Genomic DNA, 19,335 nt, shown 5'->3' with positions numbered 1-19,335 from the left:
TGGGGGAGCCTGAAGATATATGGCGGAGCAGTTTGTGGGACGGCTGGCAGAGCGGAGCAGAGCGGCTCTTGGAGCACAGCAGTTTGCAGGACGGCTGGAGCAGCTCATTGGGGCGGCTGGCAGAGCAGAGCCCCATGGAGAGGTGGGGCAATCAGCTCTGGACCACATAAGGTGCCCCTTAACCACCCCCACCCGCCCCATCTCCACCCAGGTTGGATAAACTCTGCAGATAAACTTTCGAACTCTGGGGCTGCCCTGACCAGGGACAGAGACTTTTGGGTCGTTGGACTTTTGGGACTTTGGGTGATTTTGGGTTGCTGGACTCAAGAACCAAAGGGAAAGGACACGTCCCAATTTGCTTGGGGTGGGTTTTTTGCTCATGGGTTGTGTTATGAATCCTGTTGGTGGTGTTTCCCCAACATAATGTCACAGTGTTTCTCTCTGTTATTAAAAGGCTTTTTGCTACATTCCAACTCTGTGCTTGCGAGCGGGGAAGTATTACCTCTTGGAGGCGCCCAGCAGGGGTGGTATATATTTGTCCCAGGTCACTGGGTGGGGGCTCGAGCCGGTTTTGCATTGTGTATTGGAATGGAACTAGATACTGAACCCGGCCCTTGTTGCTGCCAACTCCCACGGGCAGAAGGGTTATATTTGCATGGCAGGATATAAAGATTCCTACTTCGGGAAAAACTGTGGACAACAACTTTAGGGACCTTTTAATACAGACATGCAGCTATTTTCATGTACTTTTTAAAAAACAAAAACAAAAAAACCAAACAGGAAATCAGGATTTCAAGATGACCCTCTGACAAAAGCTGCTATATGCTCAAAACACAAAATTCTACTTTCTGATCCTATGACGATGTTTGAAGGTCAAGATCTGGCCCTGAAAGTTTAATAAGAAAAATGAGAATCAATTATGGAAGAGGTAAGTGAAATATTTGCATTCACTGGCTTTTTCCATGGATAACCCTGTAATCATGTACATATAAAAGCCGAGCCAGAAGGGATCTCTCAACAGTAAGGTTATTGTTGAGCAATATTATACTAATAGCAAACAGAATCATCACTAACCTTTGGAAACACAATATTAACATCAGATACCAAGTATTTCAAATTAACCAAAAAGCTAACACTACTTTGGAGAACTAGGTTTTTAATTATTTTTTTAAGTATAAGATGGAGCAATAATAATCTAATTCACAAGTTGGGTTTCTATATTTGAACAAAATTTCCACCTAGGTTGCTGCTTCACTTCTTTAAGTCTACTTGGATAGGTTATAATTGGGACAGTCATTAAGACAACAAGTTTTTGACCACATAAACCTTTCCAAAACATACATACATATAAAAATACTAAGAACTCGTTACTACAGACAGAATACAAGATGAGAGGCAATCAATATTGTGATGACATTTATAGTGATGTAAAAAACGTCATCTGCATGAACACCCATATATATCAAATAATTTGTGCAAAAATGCGTGTAAAGTAAGTCTTAAGAAGCTTGTCTTTTAAGGTGACTGCTGCCTCAGATGAAATTCAGTTTCCTGGCAGAGCACTTCCCCTATGGCCCCGTCATTCTCCCCCTGACAGGTAAACTCCACAAACAGCTTTTCTTGTTTAAGCTAGTGGTTTGCACTGGTACAGCTACACTGATGACTGAAACAGAGGCCAACAAGTGTAGAGAAGGCCTTAGTTTGTCACCCTGTTTCACGTGGCTATACATGTTCCTTTGCTTTAATCTCCTTGCACTGATTTTACCAAGAGCACCACACTTGCTAGAGTAGTGGTTCTCATCCAAGGGTACAAGTGCCCCTGGTAGTACACAGTGGTCTTCTAGGGATTACATCAACTCATCTAGATATATGCCTAGTTTTACAACATACTATATAAAAAGTACTAGTGAAGTCAGTATAAACCTAAAGTTTCACACACACGCATAAAAGAATCTCAAGCTTCATTCTAACATCAAACTTTCTATACTCTCTTTTCCCACGCACTGTTAACTAGAATCAATCACATTTTCACCCAGACAGGGCACTAGTATAATTTGTTGTTAAGCATGAGTTAACAACATCATGACTGAATATGGCAAAATTTTACAGGATGGCAGTGACGCACTACAACAGACAGTTTAAGAAAAACAATGATACAAACCAATCTCATGTCTCCAATAGAACTAACTTCCCAAACCTGAGAAGAGAGCTCCTAAGTTTCCTCACGAACCCCAACCTCTCAGCTAGCAGAATATTCTTCTGCTACAAACAACATCTAGTTGCTTCCTATTGTTCTAGTTTCCCTATTGATCAGCCAAACAGTTAATCTCTTAATACACAATGCATAAAAGGTTTCATTTCAACCCAGAAAAATGGAAGACACTTATAATCACCACAGCATTCACATCTGAATGACAGCTAAACATAAAGGAGCATCAAGCATGCAGCCATCTGGAAACAAATGTATTCTTTCGCATTATCTGTTCTCAAACCTTTAAGACAAAGGGACAGAGGCTGGCCCAAGACTCGCATTTAGTAAGATGCTCAATTTCAAATCCATTGTCATTAATAAACATTGTCAAACCTGCAATAAAAAGGATAATAAGCTATCAGATTCTTCTACCTTCTTTGAATTCTAAGGGACTTGCTTGTTTTAACGGAGAAAAATATCAGTAAATGAGAGATCCCTGAAGTTGAAGGATGTTGTCCCAAAAATTACATAGGAGAAAAACTTTGAAGTGGATTGCAATCAAATAAGCCTTTTGCCAGCTTTGTGTACCTATTATGGAATAATTTCCCCTGTCTATCAATAGGATATTTCCAGCAGAGTTCAAATTCTTCTAGAGCTTACAAGCACAGGTTCTGCTCTCATCTCTTGTTGCCTATTTAGCAAAGTTAGTGTTGGACAGAGTGGACAGTCCTGATAAGAAAAGCCAATTTTAAGTCAAAACTGGGGATAAAATTTTCAAAAATGTGACTGATTTTATTTCTGGGATATTTATGCAAAGGTTGGTTTCTGTCTGTGTCTAACACAACTATTAGCCTGCGGACCACAGGTTGAAAACCACTGCTCTATGTCTAAGATTTCTAAAGGGGTCTGGCACCTCCATTTAAAATTTTTTTTTTTTTAGGAGTCAACAAATGAAAAAAGGTTGAAAACCATTGATGCAGATGAACATTCTGTATCTCAAAGTAGCACCCTGAAACCCCCATATTCACCACTGTCATATGATATGCTTTTTACAATCCATGCCTTGTGAGTTATTTCAAAAGTTGAACCTTAATAGCCTCTTGAATTCTATGCACTATCTTTGTATGTGAAGTTATGAATTCTTTTGCTATACGTGTTACTAAAATATGTTGTGAGACTGGGAGATGCCCACAGCCGGCCTTTCAATAGCGACAAAGGAGCAACTATCACTGGCCAGACAGGCTTTGATGGCCCATCAAGAAGAATCCAATATCTCAGAGACTCCTTGGAGAGGGCACGTACGCAATGAGAGCTGCTTAGGACCCCATGTCACAGCCAGAATCTTTCTAGCAGTTGGTAGAAAGTATAAAAGAGGGGCAGTGACATCGTCACTTGGCCTCTCTCCTCCTCCATCTCAATACCTGGAAGACAAATACTTTGAACTAGGGAGTTCAGTCCCAGGCTGGGAAGGGAATTCAGCTTGCGTACTGAAAACCGTGAGCTGCCTGTCACGTGTATTGATGGCTTGCGACTTTTCTATTCTAGTTTCATAAAGCCTGCAACTCTTAGGAAATTTTCCTTTTGTATGTCAGAGATTTGAGCACATTCTGAGCAACTTCTCCAGAAACTTATTAGGACCAAGAAAAAAAAAATTAAATTGGCAGCAACTTGGACTTCTCAAAAGGCCATAATTAAATGGGAGTTGCACATCTCTCTCCTTTAGGCTACTTCAAGAAATCCCAGCCATTCTTTCTACCTTCACACGAGATAGAAGGAGACCAACGGAAAGTAACCTTTCAGAAAGGGACCATTTCCTGAAAGTAGCTTATCTGGTTTCCGATTTTCTGTGTTTTGGGTAGGACAGTAGGGGTAAAAAATTATTTAGGCTGATATTTAAGAAAGTCGCCGAATGTTTTACAATAGTCAGTGATAAGGTCCTCTTGCTTTCAAGAGACAATTATTGAGGGGGAAAAAAATTAGAATACCAGATGGACATACGAAGTATCTGCCTTTTGAAAAACATGCTGATGAGCATGTCAACCAGATATCAGAATATTGCTATATCTATCCCAAAAAACTACCAAAATTACCACCACTTTTGTGGTCATGCTCAGTTGGGTGACTAACCTAAAAGAAAAGGTTACCACAGGTCATGAGTCCTCAAGGCAAAATGTAAAGTGTTATTTGGTGGGTCGAATTTAAAAAAAAATAAAAAAAAACATTTTTATTTAAAATACTTTTTTTAAAAATAAATGTTTGTCATAAATTTGAGAAGCACTGAGCTAGAGGAATTAAATTTGAAATGAACACCTAAACTTACTGTAATATTTAAAACTGTTTAGGTAAATAAAAAAAACTGGCTTCATCAATGAGTCCTCCTCAAATTTCAGTAAGTTAAAGGGTCCTAATCTTTTTTTTTTTTTTTTAAATTACAGACAGAATCAGGGAGAAAAACATCTAACTTCTGAGGTCAACTCAACCTTTACAAATATGCCACACTGGCACGTACTTCATTAAGTCATTATTTTCACTTTACAAATAGTGGACATTCTGAATTGGTCAGTACACCCACCACTCTGAAGAGTTCCATTAGTCAACACCTCACATAGAAAAACAAATGATTTATTTCCCTCCATAAACAGCAGTGGCATAGCTACTCAAAAACAAACAAAGTCCTTTAGGCTGCAATCCAACAGACTTGGAGCAAGTATTCCACCACTGAAGTTCTGACTCACCTGCAGACAACCACAATCAGCCATTTAAAATCATAATAACCTGCAAAGACAACCTTTCATAAAGGGGCAAAGGAAGGAGAAACCTAGGTGTGAGTCTGTTGTTGCTTGTAAATATGATTTGCAGTCAAGCAGATTGCATTTTTTGGTCTTAAAAATTTGATGACATTTTACTTTATTAATTAAAAATAAAGGTCTATTCAGCAACAGCTGCTACCATTATCCTTGGGAAGCCAAAGAACAACTGGTTTAGACTTCAAAGCACAGGAGTATCACAGGGTGCAATATTAAGTGAGGGTTTTGTACGGTAGTGCCACCGCATGAACAGACATCACTTCTAATGCAAGTACTGATGATGGTGCAGAAATGATAGTTTTATCTTAGATAAGAGCAAAGATGGATCATAAGATCAGACTTTGCAGTAGTTTACCTGTCTAAGGCACAATCACCAGAGGTATCTAAGGAAAAATTATATACATTTATGGAAAAAAAAAGGTCTTACTTTTTGGGGGAAGGGGGGGCCCTAAAGAAGGATGCATGATGCAGAAGTCCCTTCGAATCCAATCACTGGTTTTTACTATTGTAAATTCTCCTTTCCTCACAGTTAAAGTAACTTTGTATGAAAAGTTAGCCACCGGCCTAGGTGCTGGAACTAGGGGTGCTCCTGCACCCCCCCTGGCTTGACGTTGTTTCCATCATAGAGGGTTTACAGTTCAGTTCAATGGCTCTCAGCACACACCCCACATACAAACTGTGCCAGCACCAGTGGCAAAAGGTTCCACAGAGAGCAACCAGAAAAGTGTGCATGCCCAAGAAGAGGAAAGAATGATACACGGACATGATACCTGGATAAGTAGTACTGTACAGACTGACTTTCAAAGACTCGCTCCCTGAAGGAATTTCCTTTCTTTAGTGAATTTATGGATCTGAGTGTTCACTAGCATTCAAAAATTTGTTTCTCATCAAGATGTTCAAGTCTAACCGTACTTGATTTTAAAAAGCTGTCTTGAAATAGGAAAAGGTTATTGAGCCTTTCTATTTATAAAGGCAGGAGTGTAAGTATGAAAACAGCTGAAAACAGCTTTTGCATTGTATCGATTGCTATAGCCCTTTGGCACCATTATTTTAAGGGTAAAAGACAGACATTTTAATTGATACTGGAGGATATTTTAGATAAGACAGGTGTTTATACCAAAACCTGCAGTTCTTATGGCATCAGACTGATTAGGAAAGCCTGAAGAATGCTGTGCTCCATGTGGAAGGACGTCTGTTGGTTTAACAGCAGGATGCAAGGCCCAGCACAGTATGGTGCAATTCAATTGCTGCACCATACAGAACAAATATGGGGGAAAGCATATTTCATAGAAAGTACAAACTATTATTGGCAAGTAACTTTAGCCACTTTTTCAAGAGTTGTTTGGCATTTTATGCAATATCAATAGGACACATACTGCCTGTCACTGTCAACTGCTTGTTAGAAATCATGTTAAACTGATATTCTATACAAGCAAAAACATTCCCCCTTTGTGGGAAATAAGTGTTTCGATCAATTTATTTCAATTCCATTCTTTGCCAGAAGCTTTTTTGAAGATGATAAAGCAAGTAATCAGTGGAGAGTGTGTGCACATTGATTTGGAAGAAGTGAATGGATAATAGAAATTTTGCCCGCTAATTGTCTCTCTGTATCTTCTGTAAATCAATTGAGACTAGATTGGTTTCTACTGCTGTTTACCCAAATGAAGGGTGAATTGCAACCTATCAGCATGTACTACTTTATGAAGCCCTCTAATAGATATTGAAAATGGAGTTCTAGAAGGAAGCTTAGTATTCTAGTCGAGCTCTCAAACACTTCAGACAACTCTTAACACTTTGAATTTGATAAACAAGATTTAATGTATAGATCCTAGAATTATCATGTATGTAGCATACACATTTATAGTATTTCCAGGGTGGGTCACTCTGAATGGACATACTGCATTTTAATCAATTTCATCCATCTCTACTTATTTGATAGATTACCTGATGCCTGTATGTTTTAAGCAAGGCACTCAATATTAACTTAAGCCAATAACCTGTTCTCTCTGTTTACTGATCAAACCTGAAAAATGGCAAGATCTTTTATTTTTTAAGTTAAAGTAAAGAAAACCCTACAGAACAACATCTTGTATGTTGTATGACAAGTTTGATTTTCAGCACAAAGGCAGTTTTTCTAGCCAACTTATAAACACCTATGATAGGCAGGTAAGGAACAGGAAAAAAGCCTTAACCGTATATCAGCATTAATGGGAGTGACGAAGGGCATCAGGAACCATTATTGCTATTCCATAAACTATGTTGCACAGAAAAAATGTTTAAGTTTTAGCTATAACTTTGCAAATTGACAGTTATCAGACTAATCAAAATGAAGACTTTATGCAAAATTGAGGACAGAATACCTCTGACATTAAATGGCTAAAATGTCTCCTCTGCCTCCCCCCAGCCCCCAAAAAATTATGCACTGGAATGATGTCCTAGAGCAATTAGAAACAATAGTTCTGGTAACATCTTATCAAAGAGATAACAAATTAAATTATGAGGAAATTAAAGGAATACACTAGGATATGGAAACAATTTTAAAATTGTATAAAAAAATATACTGTTAGCCTAGATCAAAAGCATCTTTGTTCCTATGAAACCATCATCTAAAGAAATTCCCACACAAATGTGTTGTTTAAATACCAAAGCCAGTGTTTTTAAACAGCCAAGAAAGATTTACTATCTTAACTATGATGCTAGTCTAAATACAAAGCATTGAAGAAGTTCCAGCAATTGTGCTTATCAATGGGTTCGTCTTTACCAGCACTCAAACAAAAAAATGAAGAATAAAACCATTGGTCACAGAAAAAGCTAATGTCAACATGAAATAATCTTCCAAATGGCTAATTTGTGCCTCAGTTCAACCAATCCTACATGCGTGTTAAAAAGATTCAAAAAAGGAGGCCACAGAAGGTTATATTCCCCACTATTACTGGCAATAGCCATACCATTGTCAAGTTACCCCTGTATGAACTCCTGTTTAATACTGAGGTTAGTGAAATAATATGTTTTTTTCTCCCCTTAATTATCTGGAAGAGGACTTCTCATCCTATACTTGTCAAGCAGTCACCCATAATAACATGAGAAATCTAATATATCAAATTATACTCCAGTTTATTAGTGCGCTATCATAATGAGCAAACTTGAATGCTGAACAGCTTAATTATGATTTTCACATACAAAAATATATATCAAAGTCCCAAAGACAAATTAGAAACTTGATAATGAACTGCAGTTAATAAGAGGACAAGAGAACGTTAATATGGATATGGCGATGAAAAATTTAAAAACAAAATCTGAGTGTTTAAAACCAGAGCTTGGAAATATGTAAATTATTCCTGATGTAGAAAGCAGATTGTGGATAAGTACAAATGGCATTAAAATGTAAAAAGAATGAACAATTTTAGGGCACATAATCTACCTGGTCATGGAAGAGCCCACAAAAGCTAAAACCTACTTCTGGAAGTGGAAACAAGCAGTACAAATACTATCATTAATATTCTGTCTCTATTATACATGTCACATAACCGCCTTCTACTTTGCTCATAAATTAAAAACAACACTTGAACAAACAGAAGAGTGGGCAAAACACCGTTTATTTTCTACGTTTTGACATCTTCCTCAGTATCTGTGGAAACCTGGACTGTTTTTGCAAGTCAGATACTGACTTTTGGTTCAAAATATTTTTTTTAAAGCTTCTGTTTTTAAAGAAACTGCAAAAGAACATTTAGTACTCCTTCTGCTGGCTGCTTAGCAGCAGCCACATACCGTTATGTTATGGGGCAGGCATGAGAACATAGGTTTATGAAGTTACAACAGAGAGAAATATTTTATTAGCAAAAAATTGAAGGTGACTTAGATAGTCAGCCTATAACATTAACCCTCTAAATACCTTTGAGCACAATGCTGACGATACACAAATAATTTAATAAACACTATTTCCTGTCCAATCAGAGATGTATGACCATTGTATTGCCTTCATATAGTGTCACTGATATCCAGTTTGGTAGTCAAGGAGTTTACCACTACTACTGTGGAACAAATTAGTGTTTTCGGTATAGTTTCTAATCAGTGGGGACCTATATCACAAAACCATAACTGACACTCTAGTAGGCTTTCCAAGGACGGAAGCCACGTATTCAGTTGGCACAGCAATTTAGTCACCCTCTGAAGTGGTCCCGCCAAGTGAACCATCCAATGGTTAAAAACTGATCCCAGATTTGAGAAGCGGATTATGGACACAGTCCATCTTTGTTTTGATGACAGAACATAAATGTTTCTATCTTGGAGGACTGATATGCATTCAAACAGAATATGATCATATCTACATGCAAGGCTCTTCCCTTTTGCATACTTGCCTGTTCTTTTATGAAAGTGAGAAAGTTTAAAGGAATGCTGTAAATTTTGTTTCAAAGGGAGATAAAGTAAATGTCACTTTATCTAGAAGAAGGGCTGTTGTATATTGCATTCTCCAGGCTCACTGCTGTTCCTTTCTGCTGAACATCCATGAGAACAAAAACTCATCATTTTTTAAGTTTTCAAAATACCATTGAAAGTCTGACTTAAAGTTAACAAGACAAAAACAATTTATAGTTAAAGTTTCAATGTCCAGCCTTAACTAACGGATTGCCTTCACCGCAAAATTAACTCAAGTCATAATTCAAGCATTGCCCCTAACTTCAATTCCTTCCTTCCCTCTAATTCAAGTGCACTGGGTTTTTAACTCAAGTAGGCTGGCACCAAAGTGGGAATTGGCTAAAACTCAAGTGAGCATAGCGCATCAGCTGCTAACGCCAACACTCTGCAGTCCAGACACAGGCTAACAGAACTCAAATGTTTGGAGTGCTTACGGTACCTTCCTAGAATTCCCCCTGTTGCCCTGAAAAGATAGACAAATTCTCCCCCAATTCATTGGGAAAGAATTCAGAAACTGACTTGGGTTACTGTTAGAGGTAGGCAAATAACAGATTTTCCATTTGCTGGCAATTCGGGGGTGGGGCGGCGGGGAAGAGATAATCATTTAGGGTCAAACTAAACATTTCATTTAGATTTTGACCATTTTAAGTGTTAGAGTAATTTTATCTGAAACGTGAATATCCTGAAACAAAAAATTCACTTTGCATCAGAATTAAAAACATTTTAATTTTAAAAAAGTGTCAAAACACATTTAGATTTTTTTTAAGGTGCTGTTTTTTGTCTGGGGTTTTTTTTGTTTGTTTGTTTTTTGTTATAAAGTAAAACACTTCAGCAAATTTGTCACAAATTTGCAAAATGTTTCAGTCAGATACATGCTTTGGCATGAAAAAAAAGTCCAAAAGAATTTCACTCAGTTTTACTTACCATGATATTTACCCTTAGAAGTCTTAGCACTGCAAACAAGCGCAAACAGCACCAGCATGGACACAGCAACTCAAGCGTTATTTTGCAGTGTGGCCTCTCTCACTGAAGCTTTACTAACTCAAGAGAGGTAACTCAACTTAGCTGTGCAATGAAGACATATCCTAAGATCGTAGAAATATCTAAACAAAGAGTAGCTAAGTAAGAGATGGTATAAACGCAGCAAGAAAGATTATGTGGAGCTATTAGTCCTACTGCGTATAACTACACATAGGAAACCTTAATTTACACACTACAAAACAATAACAAAAGCAGATAATGACTTTTACTGAAGATTTGTTTACTTGAGAGGTAAATATTGAGTGAGATGAAGCAAAAATAGACATTGTCTTCTCAGAACAATAAATCTTGATTCTCAAGAAAACGAGTACTAGAATTCTTATTCTCTCCCCTCCTCCCCCCCCTCCCCCCAATCTCTCACACACACTTTTTTTCCAAAAATATCTGGAATTCTCTCCTTCATGAACATAACATTCCTAAGTATAATAGCCTTTTTTAACTGATATTTTCATGGAGAGAATTTACCTCTATGTTTTATGCAGAATTTAATGTCCAGAAAAGTTCTTTTTAACCTCTGATGAGTCAATCGGGATGTAGAGCAAGAGGTTTGACCATTTAAAATTGCACCGATTTATTGGGAATTTGGTCCCAATAGTTGACCTTCATGCACAACAATGAAAAATTGTCTTATTGCATGACTTTTCAGCTGATAAATAAAATAATTCCGACTTAACAGTAACTGTTAATGAGCCTTTATGGTCAAATCTTGCCATGAGTCTGCCATGTGATTAGTCCAAGTTTGTTATAAAATGCAGCAAGCTATAGCAAGTAAAGTGCCTCCAAGATTTTCAGCTATTTTATTTGTAAAATCATTTTGAAGTGGAATAGCTATCCATTTACTGTATAATTTTGGCCCTATCACAAATATTATAAAACCATAGTTTAACAAGGAGCTGAATTCTTGAGACCATTATGAATTTGACTAATATTATACAAAATAAAAAGAATACTCCTCCCACACCCTCAGCTTTATCAAAGGCTAGAATTCCATCAACTGAATATGGCAAGATAAGAAACAAATGCAAAGTTCAAGTTCTCTGTTTAGATCAGTAGAACCCCCAAGATGGAATTAAAACCTTATGTACATATTATGAGTATTGTAACTATGGCATCACAGTACATTTATATAAATAAAATAGAAATAAAAATTCTTCTCTAAGTCTGTCCTATCCAACTCTCTTCCTTCCCAAACTTCTGAAACTTTGGTACATTCCCTTCCTGGGTCCACTTTCCTCCTCCCCCATCCCATCACTACATCCGGCCCTTTTCTCATCCCAATTTCCCAACTTGACATTATACATTTTAAACTATTTACACCCAGTAATCATATAAAAAGCAGTTTTCAAGTATTATCACTATTATTCTATACTCTAACTTCAGTCCAAATAAAGTCATCTAAACATTCTAAATACGTATTTTTTAAACTTAAGTCAGTAAACATCTTTAATAACAAACCTATTAGAAATTCATATGTATAATATACCCATACTTTACAGCAGATTTCAGGTAGTGACTAGTGGTACAGAGTCCCAGTATATATCCAGTTTTTACTAATGTTAATATCTGTAAGTGTATTAATTACTTTTTTTAAATTGGGAACAAAGTGATAACAGGCCTAATCCACCCATGTTAGACAATGAACAAACAAAAGCACAGGGCCACTAGAATTGTTAGTGAATTCAAGATACTGTATAATTAAACAAGCCAAAATACAACAGTAATGATTCTTTAGAATTCTTCTAATAGTACAACCTCCAATGACAGTTAGCTAAATAAACTGAAGTTACCTAATATTTTGCATTAAGGTCTAAGATAGCCAATAAGATTTGCCAGAAACCAGCTATTCAAAGAAGTGCATAGAAATTTTACTGTGCAACTCAAGGTGAACTAGAAAAGGCACACACCAAAATCTCAGCCACTGAATTAGAGATTTAAATCCAAATCTGCTCAGTATTTACTGTTTGAGCCTCTTATGTTGTTTTCTTTTGATTTTTCCATTATGTGTATTAACTGTAGTTTCAAATTACCAACATTAAAACTCACCAGAGTTTTAAAATAAACTGGGCTTATGCCCTTTTTGGTTTCCTTATGATGTATAAAGAGAGCCTGAAAAGTTTGAGAAGAGATGAGAAGTGTGAGAACAGATTCTGCTTCGTTTTCTCTTAGAAATATCAAGAATGCAATGTCTGGTTTTCCCCAAGACTGGCTGAAGAACCTACTGGATGTTTCAGAGGTATATAGTGTCAGTTCTCACACCTTAATATAAGGGGGTAAAGGTGTTGAATCGTTAACAAAAAAATTCCTTTTCTTGAAACATTACTTAACTATATACAGTGTTGTTATAGCCATGCTGGTCCCAGGATACTAGAGAGATAGAGTTCTGTGTAAGCTTGAAAGCTTGTCTCTCTCACCCCAACAGAAGTTGGTCCAATAAAAGATATCACCTCATCCACCTTGTCTCACTGGATTAACTAGTTAGGTATTAACAAACAAAAACAATGTGACAGTCTGGCTAAAAATTCCTTTCCACTCAGTTGTTCAGCCTTCATTCTGAACACTTGTTCCACTCAGTTGTTCAGCCTTCATTAATTCTCCAGCCACGTCAGCAAGACTTCTAGACTAGCCAGGATATGCAGTTCTAGAATAAGGTTTTTTCCCCGCTTGTTTCTTTTGGTCCTTCTTTACACACCTGCAAAATTTGGCTTGTGCTCTCTCTGCGGTCACCTTAAAGCTTTCCTCATTAGTTGTTCAGATGGCTCAGCACTTTAGTCCAAACTTCACTGCCATAAGGAGAGAGCTGAATTCAATATATTTTTTTTTTTTTAAAAGTTTACCAAGGCCAAAAGTCCTTTTGCTTCTTAGAAAACCTCAGCAAAGTGTATGCATATTTGGACAGTTTGAAGCATCCTGATGGCCCACAGCCTAAATAATATTTGCTAATTTCCATAATACTATTATGATAATATTTAATCCTCAGCTGATTCAGTTTACAGTAGTGATATACACACACAGAGACAGTGTACCAGTATGGAGAGAAAGAATATAGTACTGTTTTATACAGTATCTCACTTAGGAAAGTATTTTACATGATAGGCAAAGCACTACAGGCGCTTGTGTAGGGAAACATGGAAGTCACTGTAACTACCACAGTTAATACAGATTTGTACAATAAGAAAGTTAGCACTTCAGCAGACGTTTTCATACATTAATATTCAAAACACTCTTGTGAAGGGATGGTAAATATTATAATCCCATTTTTACACATGAGAAAAACAAAGGCAGAGAAGTCATATGATTTGCCCAAAGTCACAGAATGAGTCAGCAACAGAGATAATCAAGTCTCATGGGTTGCCCTTTAGCACTCAGATCTCCTTCACTCTCTGAAGATCCAATCCTGCAAGCCCTTACTCAGGTGAGCAGTCTCAATGAAGTAACAAACTATTCATCTGAATAAGTGTTTGCAAAATCAGGTCTTTGAACAGAAACTATTGATCAGTACCATACTGAACTGATTCACTGGCCAGTCCTACTATTTTTAATTGCAACCAGACCCAGGTAAAAGAAGCCTTGATCAACTTTCATCTGAAAAGTGGCACCTCTATTCATGCGGTGTCCCTAGGATCATAAGGTCTGAACCAAAGTCCGACCATACTATGTCAACTTTATTGTAGATAAATAAGTTATGTTTGTGGCACAGCATACAACCTAAAATACAAGAAACTTTACACATTTCGAGGAAGCCACTGTAGCAAAAGGGAACACATTTTTAGCTTGTCTATATCAACTGTTCATGCAACTTTTTGGCAGTGTTGTGAACAACACTAGTCCACCAAGCTCTGACTTCTAGTCCTTATTTATTACAATAACTACTGAACCCCAACTTCTATTTCAAAACTGAGTAGTTCTGTTCTTCAGTGACTGTGCTGCATCTCATTCTGGACCTGCAGATTCAGCATCCCACTGGTATCCACCTACTATTTCAGCTGTGAAATCACCAACTGCAAAATTCACACCTTAAAAAAAAACAGCCTTATACTTGGGGTACTAATAAGATATATACATTACAGGTACATAGAGGCGCCTCTATAAACAGACCGTCTGGTTTAAAAGTGCCCTGTTCCTAAGCGATCTTGGTGTGAAGTGGATATGGTGAGTTTTTATCTTCCTTACCTTTTCTTTGGTTTTGAGGAATCTCTGAAGAGCCTGCTGGGTCAAGTCTCTGACACGGAGCCGCCCATCCTTACAGGGGACCACAATCCCCGTCTTCCCAAACGAAACAGTCACTTTCATCTCAGCCACTCACCCCAACCGCTCATTAACACAAGGGTGACAAAGAGCAGGCCGAGGAGCAGGAGGTGGGAACTGCGTCCCTGAAACCGTGGGGCAGGAAGTCACAACACACCTCCAGACAAACCCAGCCCCCCCGGGCAAGGGCGCGAGTCCCGCTGTCAGGAGCAGGTGCCTGGCCCAGGCTCTGGGGGGTGAGGGCCCCACGGCGGCCCCGGGGGCAGGGCGAGGAGAGGGCCACTAACCACACCCCCGGCCTCCCTGGGGCGCTCAGGACAAGGGCACAGCGGGCACCGGGGAACCCAGCCGGAGGCCCCAGGCGCGAACGGGGGCCGGCCCCAGGCGCTGAGTCTCTCGCCGGGGGCTGGGAAGGGCCCTGGCAGGCGGCTCTCTCCGCGGGGGCAGGGGAAGCGGCTGCGGCGCGGCCCCCGCTTGGCTCTCAAGGGAAGCCCGGGCCGAGCTCGGGGATGCGGCGGCCGCGGCTCTTCCGCATGCCGGGGCGGCTCCTACCTGCGGCCCCCGGCCCCCGCGGGCCCTGGCTGCCCCCGCGCGCGCTCGGTGCCGCCGCCGCCCGGGCCGCCGCGCCCCGGAGCCGTGAGGGGAAAACTTTGTGCCGGCTCCTGCGCTCGCAGCCGGGCCTGGCCTGCGCGCCCGGCTCCGGCTCTTAAAGGGGCCGCAGCGACTGGCTGCAGGGCCTGCGGCACCACGGCAACCGGGTCCCCGGCGCGGGTCAGACACAGCACACCTCACCCCCCCGCCGCCCCCCCCCGCACAGCTACACCTCACACCCCCCGCACAGATCACACACAGCTACACCTCACACACACCCCCCCGCACAGATCACACACAGCTACACCTCACACACACCCCCCCGCACAGATCACACACAGCTACACCTCACACACACCCCCCCGCACAGATCACACACAGCTACACCTCACACACACCCCCCCGCACAGATCACACACAGCTACACCTCACATACCCCCCCCGCACAGATCACACACAGCTACACCTCACATACCCCCCCCCGCACAGATCACACACAGCTACACCTCACACACACCCCCCCGCACAGATCACACACAGCTACACCTCACATACCCCCCCGCACAGATCACACACAGCTACACCTCACACACACCCACCCCCGCACAGATCACACACAGCTACACCTCACACACACACCCCCGCACAGATCACACACAGCTACACCTCACATACCCCCCCCCGCACAGATCACACACAGCTACACCTCACATACCCCCCCCGCACAGATCACACACAGCTACACCTCACACACACCCCCCCGCACAGATCATACACAGCTACACCTCACACACACACCCCCGCACAGATCACACACAGCTACACCTCACATACCCCCCCCCCGCACAGATCACACACAGCTACACCTCACACACCCACCCCCGCACAGATCACACACAGCTACACCTCACATACCCCCCCCGCACAGATCACACACAGCTACACCTCACATACCCCCCCCGCACAGATCACACACAGCTACACCTCACACACACCCCCCCGCACAGATCACACACAGCTACACCTCACACCCCCCGCACAGATCACACACAGCTACACCTCACACACACCCCCCCGCACAGATCACACACAGCTACACCTCACACACACCCCCCCGCACAGATCACACACAGCTACACCTCACATACCCCCCCGCACAGATCACACACAGCTACACCTCACATACCCCCCCCGCACAGATCACACACAGCTACACCTCACACACACCCCCCCGCACAGATCACACACAGCTACACCTCACACACCCACCCCCGCACAGATCACACACAGCTACACCTCACACACACACCCCCGCACAGATCACACACAGCTACACCTCACATACCCCCCCCGCACAGATCACACACAGCTACACCTCACATACCCCCGCACAGATCACACACAGCTACACCTCACATACCCCCCCGCACAGATCACACACAGCTACACCTCACATACCCCCCCGCACAGATCACACACAGCTACACTCACATACCCCCCCCGCACAGATCACACACAGCTACACCTCACACCCCCGCACAGATCACACACAGCTACACCTCACATACCCCCCCCGCACAGATCACACACAGCTACACCTCACACCCCCGCACAGATCACACACAGCTACACCTCACACACCCCCGCACAGATCACACACAGCTACACCTCACATACCCCCCCGCACAGATCACACACAGCTACACTCACATACCCCCCCCGCACAGATCACACACAGCTACACCTCACACCCCCGCACAGATCACACACAGCTACACCTCACACCCCCGCACAGATCACACACAGCTACACCTCACATACCCCCCCCGCACAGATCACACACAGCTACACCTCACATACCCCCCCCGCACAGATCACACACAGCTACACCTCACATACCCCCCCCGCACAGATCACACACAGCTACACCTCACATACCCCCCCCCGCACAGATCACACACAGCTACACCTCACACACACACCCCCGCACAGATCACACACAGCTACACCTCACATACCCCCCCCGCACAGATCACACACAGCTACACCTCACATACCCCCCCCGCACAGATCATACACAGCTACACCTCACACACCCACCCCCGCACAGATCACACACAGCTACACCTCACACACACACCCCCGCACAGATCACACACAGCTACACCTCACATACCCCCCCCGCACAGATCACACACAGCTACACCTCACATACCCCCCCCGCACAGATCACACACAGCTACACCTCACATACCCCCGCACAGATCACACACAGCTACACCTCACACACCCCCGCACAGATCACACACAGCTACACCTCACATACCCCCCCGCACAGATCACACACAGCTACACTCACATACCCCCCCCGCACAGATCACACACAGCTACACCTCACACACACACCCCCGCACAGATCACACACAGCTACACCTCACATACCCCCCCCCCGCACAGATCACACACAGCTACACCTCACATACCCCCCCCGCACAGATCACACACAGCTACACCTCACATACCCCCCCCGCACAGATCACACACAGCTACACCTCACACCCCCGCACAGATCACACACAGCTACACCTCACATACCCCCCCCGCACAGATCACACACAGCTACACCTCACATACCCCCCCCGCACAGATCACACACAGCTACACCTCACATACCCCCCCCGCACAGATCACACACAGCTACACCTCACACACACACCCCCGCACAGATCACACACAGCTACACCTCACATACCCCCCCCGCACAGATCACACACAGCTACACCTCACATACCCCCCCCGCACAGATCATACACAGCTACACCTCACACACCCACCCCCGCACAGATCACACACAGCTACACCTCACACACACACCCCCGCACAGATCACACACAGCTACACCTCACATACCCCCCCCGCACAGATCACACACAGCTACACCTCACATACCCCCCCCGCACAGATCACACACAGCTACACCTCACACACCCCCGCACAGATCACACACAGCTACACCTCACATACCCCCCCGCACAGATCACACACAGCTACACCTCACATACCCCCCCCGCACAGATCACACACAGCTACACCTCACATACCCCCCCCGCACAGATCACACACAGCTACACCTCACACACACACCCCCGCACAGATCACACACAGCTACACCTCACACACACACCCCCGCACAGATCACACGCAGCTACACCTCACACACCCCCGCACAGATCACACACAGCTACACCTCACATACCCCCCCCGCACAGATCACACACAGCTACACCTCACACACACCCACCCCCGCACAGATCACACACAGCTACACCTCACATACCCCCCCCGCACAGATCACACACAGCTACACCTCACATACCCCCCCCGCACAGATCACACACAGCTACACCTCACACACACCCCCCCGCACAGATCACACACAGCTACACCTCACATACCCCCCCCGCACAGATCACACACAGCTACACCTCACATACCCCCCCGCACAGATCACACACAGCTACACTCTGCACAGATCACACACAGCTACACCTCACACACCCCCACACAGATCACACACAGCTACACCTCACATACCCCCCGCACAGATCACACACAGCTACACCTCACACACCCCCGCACAGATCACACACAGCTACACCTCACACACCCCCACACAGATCACACACAGCTACACCTCACACACCCCCCCCCGCACAGATCACACACAGCTACACCTCACATACCCCCCCCGCACAGATCACACACAGCTACACCTCACACACCCACCCCCGCACAGATCACACACAGCTACACCTCACACACCCACCCCCGCACAGATCACACACAGCTACACCTCACACACACACCCCCGCACAGATCACACACAGCTACACCTCACATACCCCCCCCGCACAGATCACACACGGCTACACCTCACATACCCCCCCCGCACAGATCACACACAGCTACACCTCACATACCCCCGCACAGATCACACACAGCTACACCTCACACACCCCCGCACAGATCACACACAGCTACACC

The 19,335-nt window shown here is 43.1% G+C and overlaps 1 protein-coding gene across 3 annotated transcripts in view; it reads right to left on the bottom strand.

The window, feature by feature from the left end:
• The window catches only part of PARD3B (par-3 family cell polarity regulator beta), a 615,914-nt gene extending 600,602 nt beyond the window's left edge, over nucleotides 1-15,312 (bottom strand). For 2 of the 3 annotated variants that reach the window (XM_077830251.1, XM_077830253.1), the window contains exon 1: nucleotides 14,626-15,240. In XM_077830251.1, coding sequence (XP_077686377.1) covers nucleotides 14,626-14,745 — 120 coding nt within the window. In that variant the 5' untranslated portion in view covers nucleotides 14,746-15,240. The other variant, XM_077830252.1, reaches the window with a different exon arrangement.
• Between the last annotated feature and the right edge of the window lie 4,023 nt (nucleotides 15,313-19,335).

Source organism: Eretmochelys imbricata, chromosome 11 (assembly GCF_965152235.1).
Source record: "Eretmochelys imbricata isolate rEreImb1 chromosome 11, rEreImb1.hap1, whole genome shotgun sequence".
NCBI lineage: Eukaryota > Metazoa > Chordata > Testudines > Cheloniidae > Eretmochelys > Eretmochelys imbricata.
This window is presented reverse-complemented; position numbering and strand designations above follow the sequence as displayed.